The following is a 17,959-nucleotide window of genomic DNA, read 5'->3' as shown; positions in this document are numbered from 1 at the left end:
ATTAGTTCTGCTAGAACGCTTCATGTAAATATTTATGTGTACTACATAACAAAAAACACACACCTGGTACAAATAAACGTGCGCTGTTGCTCTGTCTGGTCTCGGATGTGTAGCGATGCCTCGTCATGCAGCGGTAGTTGAATAATTCGTCTTCCTTCTGCACATCCAGGATGTACAGGGCTCCCGTAGATGTTATGAGAAATCGAGCCCCTGAAATGACAAAATAAGATACAATTACATAACGTTTATGTGTTATGCAAATATCAATTCAGCAGAATCTCACTCAATCTGCACAGTCACAAGCACAATTTAGTGTTAATTGGCGTGCTTTAAACAGTTAATCTGTAGCATCTGTACGTCGTAATGAGACATTATGAGCCTTGTTAACACAAGCTTATTTTTCCCATCAACCTCCACAGGATCTCGCTCTGATGCAGAACGGGCACCCCTGACGATCATGTGCTGTTTTGATTGGCCCACCGCTCGTGCACGAGTAGCCGCTGATTTCCTGCTAATGGTTTGATAGCGCAGAACGCGCGGGTCGTAAAAGTTTATGAGGAATAATGGCTGGCAGGCCTGCCACGCACTCTGCCAGATCTCTCGGAGGAAACGTCTGTGTCAGATTTGATTGAGAATACCATTTGCTGTCCGTTCTGTGCAATTGGGGAGGCGGTAACGGTGCGACGTCATTTCGAGAGAGTAATACTCAAAGTGGAATTTACTGTTGAGCAGTAAAAATTATAATTCTTTATAGCTCAAACAAACCTCCTTATGTAAATTAGGTGAACTGCCATGCCATAATAAACGAATGAAATTACTCTGCACGGAAAGCGGCATGTAAATTTAATTTAAAAGAGATTGGCAAATTCTGTTAACAACTGATTTCGTGGCCATGTCAAATCATTTGCACAATTCCTTCAGTAAATCTCAAATCTGTCTGCATACATTTCAATTAAGAGCATCAAAACAATTCGTGCCACATTTAACAATTCTACCTTTTATAAATTAACTATTCGTTTCCTATAAAATCAAGTGAACACAAGCCTTATGTGCGAGGCTCCCGTGTGCCTCAACTAGGCTATTTTCCAGAAGATAGCACAGTTGTGTGTATGTGAGACTGATACTTTTTGTGTTAAATCAAAGACCATAAGTAAACAGTTTAGCAATGAATAAAAGAAGATACAGCGAGCCAAAGAGCAAAATGCTGCTATTGTAATTCTGACCCAGATAGAGTTGACACCGCGGATCTGAGGTCCTGCAGGCATTGCCAGTCGTGGTCTTAATGTGGAGTGTGACGAGCTACAATTTACACAACGAGTGGGTGGGGGGAGAGAGAGAGAGAGAGAGAGAGAGAGAGAGAGAGAGAGAGAGAGAGAGAGAGAGAGAGAGAGAGAGAGAGAGAGAGAGAGAGAGAGAGAGAGAGAGAGAGAGCGAGAGAGAGAGAGAGAGAGAGAGAGGGGGAGTTTTGTCTAAGATTAATGAGCTGTCTGATTTTTAACCACTGGCTTGAAGAAGCAAAGATCTAAATTTAAAACAAGTTTATTGAATTAGATTTAAATTAGAAATACATGATCACTTATACAGGCCTTTTGTTTGACAAAAAGGTACCCTAGATATTGTTATTACTTACAGTTTTTTATTACTTGTTAAATTATTAAACTAAATTAAACTGGTTTCTTTTTCATTAGCACTGCCTATTTTGGCTTGAATATTAAGCTTATTAAAGTGACATTTGTAAAGCTGCTTAAATTTTTTTATATTTATAAAGTAAAGTTTAGTAAAGCTAAAAAATAATAAAAATAATATTGACTTTACCAAATATTTCCTTTATAGTTTATTGACGGTTTCATCACAACAACTTAAACTTGTCTCTCCAATATTTTGAATTTAGACAAAATCACGCTCAGCGGCTAGATTGTAACATAAGGTTTGTTTAAAATGCGAACAAACTGCAGAACCCATTCAACAAATTGTTTATTTAATAAAATTATTATACAATAGATAATAATATAAATTAATATTAACATGAATTAAATAAAATATAAATTGTTCAATTATAAGACACAAGCCAAACACGAACATGAAGTTAATTGGGGTTTAGGCGTGAGACTGCATATACAGTGTATATACTGTTTACACATAGATAGAGTTAGACTAAAGCCGCGATCAGACTATACTTTCAGCATGCAAAGATCATTCGGTCGGTGATACGAAAATGGACGGCCGCGATTCCTCAATTTTTCACATTTCTGTACCTAGAGTTCACGAGAAGAGAGATCTTCTATTGGTCTCGTGTGACGCAAATTTGCAGGTCAGAGTTCACCAAACTTGAAATTTGCTATGCAGCGAAATGCGAAATATCGTTAGACAGGCTTGCGTTTACGGTCTATCGCATTCGAATGCGTATGAATGGAAGTCAATGGAGGGAAAAGTCACGGCATAACACAATTGACCCACAATCATAATTATGGCCAAGAATACATTGTGTGGTTCAATGTATTGTTTGTATGGCTCAAAATTATAAAATTGTATTTTATGCCAAAAAATCATTACGATATTAAGAAAAGATTATGATCCATGAAGATATTTTGTAAACTTTATTAAAACTTCACTCGCTGCAGCCTGCTCTTTGGGAATTATCCACTCAAGTTTGGTATCTATGTAAAGCTTAGAATTTCTGCTTTCGGGTCCATCTACTCTTCACAATATCATTACAGCGGTGAGAGTTAAAACAAACCTGCTTCTTCTTAAACTGTGTCTAAATCGGACGCGACTGGCGCGATGCATCACAACAAAAGACATTAACTAATAAATAGTTCTATCTCAGCCAAATTTTGTCCTATTCTATCAAACCAATTTCACAAAATGATTTGTTTTGTTCCAGGGTCACATTGAAACTAAAATAATATAGTTTGCTTAGACAAGCAAAGACATGACAAGCTAGACATGAAATCCCATATCGCATATTAACTCATATTTTCCCACACCCCTTCAGTCCGAATCATTGAAGTGAAACATGAAGTACATGGTTTCTGTAGTCTTTGCATACGAGCACCACTGGTATATAAGCAGACTTAGCAGCTAGTCTTTAGTGACAACAAGAAAATAAGTGTGCGTGTGGAGATCAGCAGCAGACACGCACATGCACACGTCTCCGTCAGAGATCTCCCATTTACTCAAACATACACTTCAGCAGAAGCAAATTACATTTCTACTAACAGTCACGCTTAATGGGCTGCTGTATTTATCTTCGGGAGGACGAGAAGATGTTTCAGGTTATTTCGAACGAGATTATTAACTCAACGGCGTTTCGATGCCGTGCATTTCGTATCAGAGATGGTGCCATGAAAGGCCAGCCTGTGGGGATGAATGTACTTACAGATGAGCTGATGGGAGAACTGTGTGCCCCAGTTTCTTAATCTGATCCCTAATGCTTTTGAGGTGCTTTAACTGTGTCGAGACGACAGGTTACTAGTTTCCTGTGATCTTCTATCTATTTCAAGCTCAAGCTACACCTTGACCTCCAGTATGTCTCCCAGATTCCCACAATGCTGTAGTGACCCATTTGTACTGTATTCTGTATTTAGACTGTAAATGGGTTGTTAGCAAATAGACCCTATGACATTTTTTTTATATACTGTATATAATACTTTATTATTAATTTTACAAAATAAAATAGCATGAGAGAGATGTATCTTCATGGTTAGTAACCATTGACACCATTTGTTTTTCAGAAAGGTTTCATTCAATTACCCTACAGTATATGATAAATGATGATGTTTAAGATGTAGAATATTCATTTAGAACTAATATTTATTTACTGTTCCATCAACCCTAAACTAAATGGAGTAAACTTTAGGCTTTTGCCCAAGTGGATAACTGGTACCGATTGTAGGTCCACCTTTAACAGAGATTTCGACAGGTATTCCAGATCGCTACTTTCAAATGAGAACGTTATCAACGCATTCAACAAAGCCCTCTTTCCTCAACTCTGACAACATCCATAAGGTATCTGAGCACTTCATTGTGTGTGTGTGTGTTCTGCACAATGTAAAGTGATCAATAGTAACGATCCAGTTCGCCTCTGACAGCAGACTATGGTGTGCAATTTGAACAGCAGTGAAAAGACTTCAAAGGTGCAAGCATTTGATTCCACCGAGATACAATAGCTTGCATAGAATTGCATTATTTATCATTTTTAAATTACATAACCTCATAATGTACAAATAGTTATGCCTATGCACATAGTTCGCATTTTTGAGAACGTAAAACTGTACTTAAATGGGTTAGTTCACCAAAAATTGTAACTTTCTCTAGTTTCTCAAAACGGTATCAATTTCTTTGTTTGGTTAAACACATAGATATTTGGACGAATGTTTGTAACCAAGCAGTTCTTGGCCATCATTGACTATACCACAGTAGGAAAATTTACAATGTCAAAAAAGTCTTAGAATTGTTTGCTGTCCTACATTCTACAAAATATCTTCTTTTGCGTTATAAATTATTAAGTAATGTTCCTAGTCAAGGGGGTCCAAGCACTGTTTGGTTACAAGTATTCTTCCAAATATCTTTCTCTGTGTTCATCAGAAAAAAAGAAATGTATACATATCTGGAACAACTCGAAGCTGAGTAAGTGATGAATTTATTTTTTGGGTGAACTATTCCTTCAAAAACACAGAAGACTGATTTTAAATATGCATCACTTACCAAAGCAAGTGACTAAAACATTTACCACTTCATTTAGATAAACAAAAAGAAGATAGAGACTAACAGCCTTTTATGTGTAAAATGACTCGCAAATGTGCACAGAGACAAAAAAAATTATACAGCAACTTTCATATGCTAATTCTGGCTGGTGCCTCATAGTAAATTTGTTTCCAGCTCAAGCATTTAGTGAGAAGCTGCTCCCAAGTCCTCACTTCGCTGGATGATTCTGACCTCATAAAATCTCTTAAGTGGGCTAAATCTGCTGAATTTATTTTCATAGGATCTAAAACACTGTCAATTCTGCATGCCAGCTTTACTTTTACAGAATCTCATCTTGTGAAATGAAACCATAATGTGTCGCTCGCTGACAGCTGATGTGGCACTTACTAAAAGACTATTGAATATTCACACAAGCTTATATCATACATTCTGTTTTTTAACTGTTGGTATGACAGTGTGTTGAAATAAAATGATTTATTTCATTCCGTGAATAAAGCCTGTTTTTTTCCACAACTTTAATGCGTCTTTGCATTCTTACTTCATATGGTGACTGTCATTCCAGACGTTTGTTTCTGTTTGTCAACAGACACTGTCCTGGAACTGACAAATACACAGTGTTATGTTATATAATGTGTATGTGTACCTTATTTTATTTAAAATATATATTATTATATATTATATATTTTTTTTATTATTTTCAAGAGGTCACTATATGGTCCACTGTGGTCACGTTCACAGAACAGACAGTTTTAAACTAACATTAATGTTAATTGACAAGACATAATCTGCACGTACAGTTAACGGTAACTTACGGAGCGTAACGTTAAACACAAACATCCAAAGGCATCCATATTCTTCCACTGATCCGACGTTAGCATTCAAGGTAGGTGTCGATTTATACTGTTTGACGGACAAAAATGCGCCGTACTTCACGTCAGTTGAAAGGAAACTTTCCGGTGGGGCGTCGCCATCTTTGAAGTTCCCTAGGTAAGTTCAACTTCATAAAGAGCAGCTGCGCAGACCGATCTACCATCAAGGGATCGCGAGAGAATTGTTTTCAATTCGCTCTCGCGTTACTTCGATATCAGACTCCGATCAGTCTGCGCAGTGCCGCATAAAATCGAACGCCTGTCGGTTATTCAAGGCCACCGTGAAAACAAAAAGTAACGTGGCTTTGTTAGTTAATTCGAGTCGCTCCCGAAGGAACAAAACAATCGTGAAATCTCAAACATCTAAAGTTCGTCTCTGAAATGTCGACTCCATAATGGTCTGCCCCGTAGTTCCTGATAAACTGATTTCAACATTTAACATATTGTTCTCAACAAGCTGTACAATCTAAAATATTTAATTAATGTCCGTAGTACAAATGTCTCTGTTTAATAGTCAGGGTTTTGTTCGAATAGGCCCTTTTCACATGACGTCACGCATCTTCCGTTCTGCCGCGAAGCAGTGTATCGTTACTTCCGCTAGTGCCTCAGAATATGGAGTTTACCAATCCTTTGCATATCTGCCATAAATACGGCTGGATGCGAGTTGCTAAGGACAAGATCAAAAGCTAGATAAAGGATACAAATTATTTGTTGAACCGTACCCGTTTGATTATGAAGGTAAGTGTTTTGTTTTCTTTTCTTTTTGCATTAGCGAAGGTGCTAGGATAAGTACTTGAATAAGTGTTCCGTCAGTCAATAACGTTACGAAATATTAACATGCCTGATACTAAACACAATAATAATCTTACAGATGTCTTGACCACTCGTATTTTCAGTCACTGTTTTTAAAATCTTGTGCATCGGCAAAACGGAAGTTCTTATTTTGCAAAACGGAAGTTATGATACACTGCTTTGCGGAAATGGCGTCATTGTGAAAACGGCCTATTGCTTACATTGAGCATGAAAAATAGTATATAAAGTCGCCACATCAAAATAAGAGCCTGTGTGTTCGAATCGTCAAGCGCCATGCGAAAGCCTTTTAATTAATACATTTTTGTAATGTTGGTGTGCTGACTATACATACAATTCTTTATTTGTTTTTTATGGTCCAGCTACCACTTGAGGTTGATGTAAAAAAGGACAAAAGCACGCACATCGAGCATGAGCGATAAATAATGTCCCTGCATAATACAAGACCAAGTCTTGTAAGGCGACATTCTAACAAGGCAGGGCAGGGTTTTCTTAAAGAAAGAGAGAGAGAGAGCCAGGCATTTAATAATGCTCAACCATGCTAATAACTGAGATTTAGTCTGATCAGTGTCTTTATCAATGAGCGAGAGAAAGAGATGGAATGCAATTAACATTGCTGTAAAAAACATCATTTGTCATAGAGTAAGATGTTGACAGAAGCTCCCGTTGTCAAGGTAACATGGTCTGTCCTCTTACTGTACAGTACACTTCTCTCTTCTCTCTACATTTGAAGTGGACTGAACTTACTGCAGCTGTTCATAGACAGTAGAAATATGAACACAATTTGTAATCAACATTATCTGCATACTCTCTCTCAAGATGTATATACATCAGGGATTTGATGGTGGATTGGATTATGTAAAGAGGGCAACAGAGGGGCAGTTTTAATAAATTGTGAAAATATTATGAAGGAAATAATATGTCTGGAGACGAATGATACACAATAAGACATGAAATGTGTTAAAAATATATATAATGTATCATAACTAAACTCTTATTTATATTTATTTATATTTGCAGGAACAAACTAATTTGAAATATCTTTGTATATATTATATTTAGCATGTAATACACTATACGTAGACTTGTGACACTATTCATTTAATTATAAGATTCCCAACCATTTTATTTGTTTCTCATCTGAACTATAAGTGCCAAATGAAAAGAATTTGCAAAGATCAGAAACACACATCAGGATCTGGATTACATATTCAAACAATCCTGACCCTTAAAATCATTTAGGCGCTCAGGTGCGAGACGAGCGATTGAAAACAGAATCTCCATTTGTCTGGTATCTCTTCATTATGGATGAGAGGGACCATAATTCAGAGGCATTAAATATTCAGGACCGAGTATGAGAGCGGGAGAGTAAAATAAGACAAATGAAAGATACACAGATGGATGCTTGCGACTGTGAGAACACGTGTCCTTGCTTTTGTTCTCAGTTCATTAAACTCCCGGAAGTAAAAAAAAAGCAGCGAACTGCGGCCTATAATGTCAAATCATGTGCTAAATTAGATCCTGTTTATCTTTTATAATGCTGCTTACTGGGAAATTAGTTTTATTTACAACAAGGAGTTGATGACAATAAAACAATACAGCTTTATGGATGCAATTAAGGCAAATAAATAAGCTAATGTCCTTTTGGAAGGCAATTTACATTTATGACTAACAAAATGTTTAGAGCATCAGAACTCCAGGGGCTTAATATTCTTTGGAAGCAACTCTCGAATTGGCCTTATTTGCTTTAAAGTAGCCACTGCCATGCAGCGTCTTCTCTATAAAATTAATATTTGACCATGTTTCTTTGCAGATAATCCTCATGTACCTCTGTGAGTCAGTGGAGGGATGAGGTGTGATAACACCCTGTCAATTATCCTTGGGTTTTAATTGCTCCAGGGGGGAAGTTTCCGTTCCCCTGTGACTGTTGGCATGAGTGCCATCCCCGTCAGTGTAAACAGGAACAGACGGTTACACGCATTCTGGGACTCCCAAACAACAGCTCTCCATGTCAAGTATACGCATTCATCTGAATCAGGACGACTGAATATTTCCAACAACTAAATTGACCACTTGTCTATTTAAAAAAAACTACAAATGTATTTACAAACATTCTTTTATAAACAATCTTGCAATAGCAAAATCTGCTGCCAAAATTCTAATATAGACCACTTCACAAGATGTTAACACTCGTCCAGAAGCACTTCCGGTTCCAGTTTATTTTTGATTCTTTGTTTAAATCTTACATATAATAAAATATTAACCCAAATATATTTGTTTAACATTTGAATCAGCTATAAATGTTGTATTTTCTTCAAATGTTTAGTGGGGTGTCAAAAACTGAAACAGGAAGTTTGGACCAGTGTTGTTTTCCGTTTTCCAAAGTGGTCTATAACCGAGGTGGTTGCCAGGGTGTTGCTATGCAGTAGCTCAGTGTTTTATTGTGATGCTGTTTGGTCGCCTAGATGTTTCTAAATTGGCTCTAGGGTATTGCTAGGTACACTATTAAAAAAAGGTGCTTAAAAAGGTTCTTCGATGCCATAGAATAACCTTTTGGTTCCATAAAGAACCTTTAACATATGAAGATCCTTTCTTTTTCACAAAAAAGGTTCTTCAGATTATAAAAAACAGAGAAAGAGAGGATTTTTTAAAGAACCTTTGATTTAATGGTTCTTTGTGGAACCAAATATGGTTGTTCTATGGCATCGGTGTGAAGAACCTTTTAAGCACCCTTATTTTTAAGAGTGTAACCTTAAACTGTTGGAAATATCTTTGTTGTTTATGGTGCAGTGCATTCGGATCGCGTAAACAACGCAACTGATGTCATGAGGTGTCATGGCAGTGGGTAAGTTTTACTGTGAAATTGCGTAAACATGCAGTTGTGTTTCATTTCCACCGTTGTGGAGGCTTTGATGTAAGGCCGTTGTTTTGAATTCACCCAACCAGAAAAACCTTTAAATGATGTTCTTTTGTGTTGAGCAGTTTGAGTGAGTAAATTATGACAACGTATTTTTTGAGGAACTATTGCTTAACGTCAAATCAATAGTAACAATAATGCCTAGCCATTTATTTTATTCTGCACGACACGTGACTAAAGAAAATAAAACAGTAGTACTGTAATACAGTAACATGAGACTCTCTCTCTCCTAGGGTTGGTACGTAATGGTCTTTCTGTCAGCTGCTCCACCTGAACAATGCTTTGAATGTTACTGTGGAGACAGACAATTACTCCATTATGCTTTTGTAGAGTTGACATTGTTCTTTTAGCTCTCTACATCCTCCTCCGGAAAATCATGTTTGCCCTCGCGCGCGCAAAAATAAAATGTGCTAAAGAGCCCAGAATCTACTCCATAAAAATCCTCCAATCACAGATCTGCGGGCTTTTGCTGTTAGACGTTTTAGAACTTATCTTCATATTTTAGCGAACAATGCCATTTTTGATGTGCTCGAATTCTACCTCTCGTCCCGACTGCAGCTGCTGCTTTCTGAGGTAATTAGCCCCTAGCTACGGTTTAATTGCCTGTCAGCACATGCAGTAAAATGCAGGTTAAACGCCCAGGTGCCAAAAGGCTGTGTTTTCTCTGCGGCTGCCGCCCGCAGCGCCGTGATGCGCAGACACCCTCTACTCTGCAGCAGACAGACGGCAGGGAGAGAGAGAGACAGTCAGGGCTTCTGCAGCGTGCAGCTGTCCAGCGTAGATTGCAAATTTGCAAAAGTCAGGTTGTCATGTCTGAAACCCCCACTTTATACCCAGACAACCTCTTTTTCCCGTCCTGACAGCTGTTCTTTTTCCAGCAACAAATCCCCGAAATGCAGCACCTAAAAGCTCTCTTGCTTTTCCGAGACGTCTGTTTTGTGCGCTTTGCATCCTATCTGACTCTCCACCGAGAGACATATTGCTCTCTTTAGGTGTGATGTGACAGGCAGAGGAAGGTGAGCTGGTTACTGTGGCAACCAGCGGAGTGACTCGTAGGCTGTGACATTAGCACAGAGAGGAAGCGGGTGAGGGGGGAGTTGGGGGGGTGGTTTTGCTGGAAGCAGATCAGAGCGTTCTAACAGTGGGCCACTGCAGCAAGACGTCCACACTGCTTCTTTCTTACAAGAATGAGCGGTAAAGAGAAGAAAATCTCTTTTTAGGGTCCTGCCTCTGAGGAAGTCAAGCCCCGAGCAATGTTATACTCAGAATTCATCCGAATGAACATTGGGAGTAAAATTGTTATGCATAATACATGTTATACATGGAGCTTTTTTGATAGTCACACTTGTTTGAAATTGGACGGTGTGGTTATGTGTGTTTAAAGAGTTTTTTACCCACATTAAAATGTAAGTGAGAATTCTAGAATAAATAGAAAATTCCATTTAAAACAACATTAAAAAATGGTAGGCTAGAGATGAATTAAACCTTTGTTTAAAAAAAAGATTCACATTGATTATACTTTAAATATTTTTCACAAATATGGCTCATAAACTTTGAAAAAACCGGGAGGACCGGATTACAGGACATACAGCCGTGGAAAAAAAACGGAATGATGATTTTATCATAGATGTAGATCTATTATAGTCATATCAGTCCAGTGTCTGTTAAATTTCAACAAAATCAAACCTCAGGAAGGACATAAAGTCATCCAACAGCAATGTGAAAGACTGAGTGTGATTATGTGAAAGACTGAGTGTGATTAAGTGCACAAAATAAACGAATAAAGAAACCTGTTTTCACGTGTTTACATGCATATTGATAAACCGGTTACACGGAGACTTGCCGGGTTTCTCGTATGCAGTGACGTCATCGTCGATTGTCTGTTTAGTAGTTGAAAATGCAGTGGGAAAACAGTCAGGAGCTGTATTTTTATATCTCTTCTCATGTCTGCAGTACCTGCATTTGCAACAACAGTTCTTAATTTTTACGTTTCTACATCAACTGCATGATTCGCGAGCAGAATTGAATGCGATATTTACTATTACTTCCGTTTGAGACTTTTACTATTGTGCTATCAGACATGCGCACATAGACAAAATGGAGAGAAACCCGGTAAAGGTGTCTACATGCAGCACAAAATCTGAGTAATGGGCAATAAACTACCTCTGCCGAGTGAGTTTTGCATACGCTTTTTATGAGCTTTCCCGATAAAAGAAAACCGTTTTACGCGCTTACATGACTTTCACGTTATCAGCTTATTAAGCATAATCGGAGTAAGGCTGCGCATGTCAATGCACCCACTCACAGCATGACAAGACACATGTACAAATATTACGGTTGTACTGCGTAAAAGTGAATATGAACTACTATGAAAAACAGTGCATCTTTTCTGCAAATAAATGCACATAGAAACAATATTTTAAATTTGGGAGAAACTATTGTTAATAGTTCACAAATAATTTTTTTACCTAAACACATAGTCCTAAAGTAAGGAAATTCAGTAAAACTGAAAATAATTTTGAAATGGTCTTTTTTCCGTGGCTGTATATATATATATATATATATATGTACACACACACAATTCAGCTTTGGTCTTACTTAACCTTTTGTTCTCACCTTTTCATTAAATACAGGATGAGATGATGATAGGATGTAATTTATCCTGACCGTCTCCACAAAACGCAGGTAAGAAACATCTCAAAAATAAACCTACAGTCAACAGGAGTTTCTCACAGGTGTCTGTAACCACAAGCTAGTGCCGTCTTTCAGAGATCAATCTGAAACCCAGGCATTGCTGCGTGATCAGAACGCTTCTCGACATTATGCAGAGAGAACTGACAGATCTTTGATCGCGACAACAGACTCCGCTCAACCTAGCTCCCCTGCATCTCTGAACATCCGCTTTCATGTCTGGTGAGGTTCTGGTGCTCTGGGCATATGGTGCCTGGATCTCCTGTGATGACAAGTGACAGGTTAACAGAACCACCCGTGGGGGGCGCCGCACTGCGGCGGGGGGAGAAGGTGGTATTGTGAGTTTGCTAAACACTCCCATCTGTTCATATCCTGAGGCGCTACTGTATCATCTTATGCAGATGAACTTGCGCGGGAGACGCATTCAGTTCAGTTAGGAGTGCAGTCAGATGACAAAGACAGAAGTTTGGGGTCGGCCTCTGTCTGTGAGCAAACATTGTTTTGAGAATTAGATCAATTCGAAGACATACGTGATATCCTGCCAACTCATTTGTTTTCATTAACTACAGCTAGGCTGGAGGCTGTGTCTTTGAAATGGATAGTTCACCAAAAAACGTAAATTCTATGAACATTTACCCTTTTGTCATTTTAAACCTGAATGACTTTCTCCTGCACAACGCAAAAGAAGATATTTTGAAGAATGTTGATAAACGAACAAGGGTGGTACCCATTCACTTCTATTGTATGGACACAAAACCAATGGAAGGCAATGGGTACCACCATTGTTCTGTAACATTCTTCAAAATATCTTCTTGTGTGTACTACAGAAGAAAGTCATAAGAGGTTTAAAATTCTGGTTTTGCCTAAACCAATACTTTGACTATCTTTCTAAGATAGCAATTTGTTAAAAAGGGTGCATGTGTTCTCCTTTGTTGCATATCCTTAAGACGTTCATTACAGTCTAAACCAGTGTTAAAGCAACGAAAATCTGTGCAGTGATTGAATTCGGTTCAGTTAATCCTCCAGAGAGATTTAAGTATTATTGTGTGTGCGTGTTTTTAAAACAGATGTCTTATCCTGTGAAAAATCTGTTAAAATAGTCAGATTAGCGGCTTGAGAACATTGAAACACATGTTATTTTACATATGGCAGGCACAGAGAACGGTTGAGCTCTTTAATCCTATAGTCCTGTATGTAACCAGATGCATATTTGTTTTGGCACGGAGACAAGTTTAAAATAAACCTAAGGAGCTTTCTGGGGTAACAAAAATTGCAAACGAAATCCCTAACGATTTAAGACTGATATAATTACTAACGTACTTGTTCCTGTATTTGCATGCAAGTTATGAAGCCCTGAATTAACAGATGATAATAATGCTGAATATTTTATCAGCCCGATGGAGCAGATTAAACTCGCACGACCGCCTGATCGTTTAAAGAGTGTAAAGATGAACTGCGGCTCTTTACAGTCAGAGATGTTGTAGGCACTGAAGAGGTAATGAGAGCGGGTTTTCAGAGCCTGTCAGACCACAGTCCCTCATTAGCTGCCAATTAGACATTAACGGCCTGACTTACTGCCATGTAGAGAAGTGATCCGTTTCTGCCCACCCCCGGTCACCATACATGCCCAGACACACTGAACACATAGGCCTACTGCAGTACTTCTCAGAGTAAAGGGCCGTTTACATTATATACATACATATATAACGTTAACTGTATTTGCTTCCACACCAGTGGACGATAATGTTATGTTTGTTTTAAGCTCGCACGCTGATTTGTTCCCAATCACTTAAATGAATGTACTGTACATGACCTGCTGCTAATGCTTTCGTTTTCATCACCGAATGTCTTTCCTCCAAAATATGACAGCATCTGAAGGCTGAAAGTGGTGCTCTTGTCCGGGATGTAAAGCATATATTTTGCCAGCTTATTCAGATTTATAAGCGTTACATCAGTGTTGCTTTTCAACTGCTACACTCTTTAATCCTGCGTCGCGTTTATCAATAGCAAAACGCCAAAGATCAGCCAGAAAGGGCTAGAGCGATTTTTCCTTTTTTAATAGTTTATAGTTATTGTTAAGTTTTATGGCTATTGATTTATTTATTTTGGTTATTCATTTAAAAAAGGAATAAGGCCGGGCCCACTTGTTCGAAAACATGAACACCTGTTGTAATATACCTGCCTGCTAAAGTTTCATTATTTCATTTAAATGAATTTGCTATAATCATATTTCAGATTTGTTTACTTTGTACTGTTGTGTTGTGTTCATGCTTGCTTTTTTTATAATAATCGTATGCTTTGTATGAATTACACGGCAAAAATTTGTGCAGAAAAAGAAAACACAAGGAATGTGTCGAAGTTATCCTTTTTCAAAAAACATACATTACATGCTGGGTTCACACCAAATGGCAACAATCCCGTTCCATGCTCTTTATTAAGATCTTTGCAATTAGTCCGACATTTAAAAAAAAAAAAATCGTTTTTGGGGCTCGTTTGTATGGTGTCTCAAAAAATGCTTGCTACGGATGCGAAAAACGCAGAAAATCAAACCCATATTTTCATTATGGAGGGAAATATCGGAGGCAGTGTGTAAATGTGATTGACACAAGGTGAGGTCGTATAAATTTTTTAACATGCAGAAGTTTAGAAAACTAACTTCTGACTCAATGTGCAATGGCCTTTATTTGCGGGAAAAGTGAGTTATTTCCACGTGAGTGACACGATCTGACAAATATTTTTAACTTGCGTGGCAGACGAGATTCGCATCATTCGCATCGCCTGCCACGCCTATTTACGTCTTTGCATTGCATTTGTATGTAATTAACTTGTGCAAATCACTTAATTTGTGTTTGGTTTGAACCCCCCATTAGACAGCATAAGCAACATCCGATCAATTTCAGTACCAAATAGAGCACAGCATTCAACCCTGTTACAACACACACGTTAGAGCAGACTGATTTTTCCAAACCCCCGTCACTTTGTGTCAGCATGCCGGCTGTCTGAAGCACTTCAGCTCAGCGGCGAATCCTGACAGGTCACCAAAAACCAAATATTTGCTCTTAAGCTTCTGGCCGCTTTAATTCATTTGTTTTTGTCTCTGTGTTAATTCTGTTCATCTCCATATGCCAGGCGGATTACCGCACACCCAACAGATCTGCTATCTGGATGTGGTGCTTTAATTACTCTTCGTGGCCCGGATTGTGTCACAGGGGTCCATTTTCAACCTACTTATCAGACAAGTGGCATCAACATTACTGAGAGAAACTACACACAGTGCCATCTACATCTTTGGGGACCAAAGAGCAAAGAAACATTGGCATAGATCAGAAGAATTTTTTATGATTGGTGTAAATTAGAAGGATGTCTTTCATTTTCAATTTGATCAGGGGGCTTTATGTCTGATGATTTTAGATGATTGCCTGTGATTTGAGATTTAAAGTGCTTACTTCTCTTTAACTTTGACTAAACTTTATTATTAAACTGTATCTAATAAACCACGTGTTCTTGTTCTCAATGACAAGCAACATGTCTGTACGCCATAGAGTTATTTTTTTTATATTTTATAATTATTTCTTGACAGTAAAGCACGTTTGCCAGCCAGTTCTGATTACTGTTGTGCAAAAACAATAAAATAATGCAAACAGTATGTAAAAGCAATTGTTATATATAAAGAATTATTTAAACCATTTCTAAACTTTCTAGCATTATTTTATTGTTTTGCATTATAATATGTATGAAAAATGATATATTATAATTATAAATGACATACATTATATAATATAATATATCATATTTTACAGATTTTCTACTATTATTAAACAAATAATTTGTATAATTTAAATTAAATCATAATTAAATTAAAATATTTTAATTAAAATCATTTCATAATTTGTACTTATTTTACTACATAATATATATTACATTAAATTGTGAAAATAACTGCATTACAGTTAACATAATCCAAGGAAACTCGGCACTAAAAATAATGGGAAGTTAAAAAAAACATTGAAGTTCATTTAAAATATCTTGATACAGTAATGAAACATTTGAGAGTAACGACAAATAAACATTTTTGGAGAAGAAATGTTCTCCGTTGTTATTGAAATAATGACATGATGGCTTAGGTTTACAGAAATGTAGTATTAACCCCAACTGGTACATGTTTTTTCTTTCTCCTTTAAGTATGAGACCTCAAAGGTCAGCTTGCAAGGAGTCACCCCCCCCTTCCTCTCATCTGTCCGTCTAATCTGCCGAGACCCATCTGCTCAATGCACCCCACACAGAACACCAGGCAGACCAGAGCCATGACAACACACGCTGTTTGACGTGTGGTCTGATCCCTCAACAAGATTTGTCCAGTGTCTACATGCTGACAATACAGATTTCAGAGCAGTTGTTTCATTCAGTTAAATATCGCATTGATTCTATAGGAAATGTTATTGTTAGCCAGAGGACACACCTGTCTATGTGGTTATTTGACCAGAAACCAATACAGAAATCACAGGTGCATTCACTCATGCAATAGCCCTAAAAAAAATCAACCAATCATCTTGTGCAAAACTAGAAATACATAAAACAGTTATAAATCAAGGTTCAGATGAGAACGCATTTATACATTTTAACAAGTCTGGAGTCTGGGGTCAGTCATTTATAAATAATGCACCATATGTTCATGATATTCATATCAAGGTTCACTTATGTGGAAATAAACTGATATGCGTTGGCTTCAACTGATGCTGCTAGAACCAACACAGCAAAAACAATCTATAAAAAATGTTTATCATAAAATTATGTTATATAGTTTATTTTATGTACAATAGCTTGTCTAATTTGATTAGATTGGATTGCTGTTTTTGGATTGGATTTATTGGATTAATATTTTAAGCTTTTTTATTGTGTTAAGAGGTTAAAGCGTTAATTTATATTTACCACAGGTTTATATTTTGTTTACGATTTATGTTTTAAGACAAGAAAAAAACGATCTTCATCTTTGGCAAGTTTACCAGTCAATAAACCTCTTTTTTTAAAGATATTTATTTTAGATAAATATTTTAGGACAAACAGACGTTTAGAAGATCAGCTAATAAATCATGGACAACCAGCACTTAATCTTTTCATCTGTAATCATAATTTGTGTAGTTGACAAATACGTGTGGGTGTCCAGAATTTGAAAAAAAATAACAATGAACATGAAATTTCCCTTTGCTAATATATATAAAATATATATAAATAATAACAATATAAAACATTAATAGTTTGTTTTCTACATTTCTGCTATGTCAGACTATAGGACATAAGGCAGTATAGATAATGTACACATATCTGGTCAAATGTAAAAAATAAAAGAACATGAACCCTATTTTTTCCTTTCCCCAGACTCTGTCGATGAGTAAATGAAGAGTCAAAGTTAACAGTGGAGCCACTCAGAAGATGGCTGCTCATAGTCACATGATGTGGCCTCCATTTTGGAGTTTGCATGTTTGCGCACTAGCGGCAAAGCTTTACTGGCAGAGGCAGAGAGAGATAGCAGGCCTGAAACCACAGAGCGCACAAGAAAGGATGAAACAGACTTACAAACAGAGTGAGCAATAACTGTTAAGAGAACAGGGTTTATCTTCTCCACACAGATAATATGAAGCTCTCAATTAGATGAAACGCAAAGCCCCCCTCACTTATTTTGTTGAATTTCTCCAGGCAGTTTACAAAAAAAAACGCACAAGATTTTATTGGCTACCGATAGGAGGCACATGCACTGTTCAACCAATCATTTACCTGCGTTGCTGTCAGCTGACAACCCCAGCAACAGCTTTTCTATTCATTGTGGAACGAGGAAGTTTTGAAAATGCGATTATATCTTGTGCTGTTTGCAATTTTCCGGTACTTGTTTTTACAATTTTGCATTGTAACTCTCTTCAGTATTGACTACATTAAAATTGCCCCAAAAATATTTTTAAATTTTTGCCAA

The 17,959-nt window shown here is 37.3% G+C and overlaps 1 protein-coding gene across 1 annotated transcript in view; it reads right to left on the bottom strand.

Annotated features, from left to right (window-relative positions):
• The window catches only part of dscama (Down syndrome cell adhesion molecule a), a gene marked incomplete at both ends in the record, with an annotated part of 52,308 nt that overhangs the window by 19,650 nt on the left and 14,699 nt on the right, over positions 1–17,959 (bottom strand). Inside the window, one exon of the mRNA XM_079449167.1 lies at positions 64–210. Within this exon, the coding sequence (XP_079305293.1) occupies positions 64–210 (147 nt within the window). The remainder of the gene's footprint in view (positions 1–63; positions 211–17,959) is intronic.

This window comes from Barbatula barbatula (genome assembly GCF_947034865.1).
Source record: "Barbatula barbatula genome assembly, chromosome: 24".
Taxonomy (NCBI): domain Eukaryota; kingdom Metazoa; phylum Chordata; class Actinopteri; order Cypriniformes; family Nemacheilidae; genus Barbatula; species Barbatula barbatula.
This window is presented reverse-complemented; position numbering and strand designations above follow the sequence as displayed.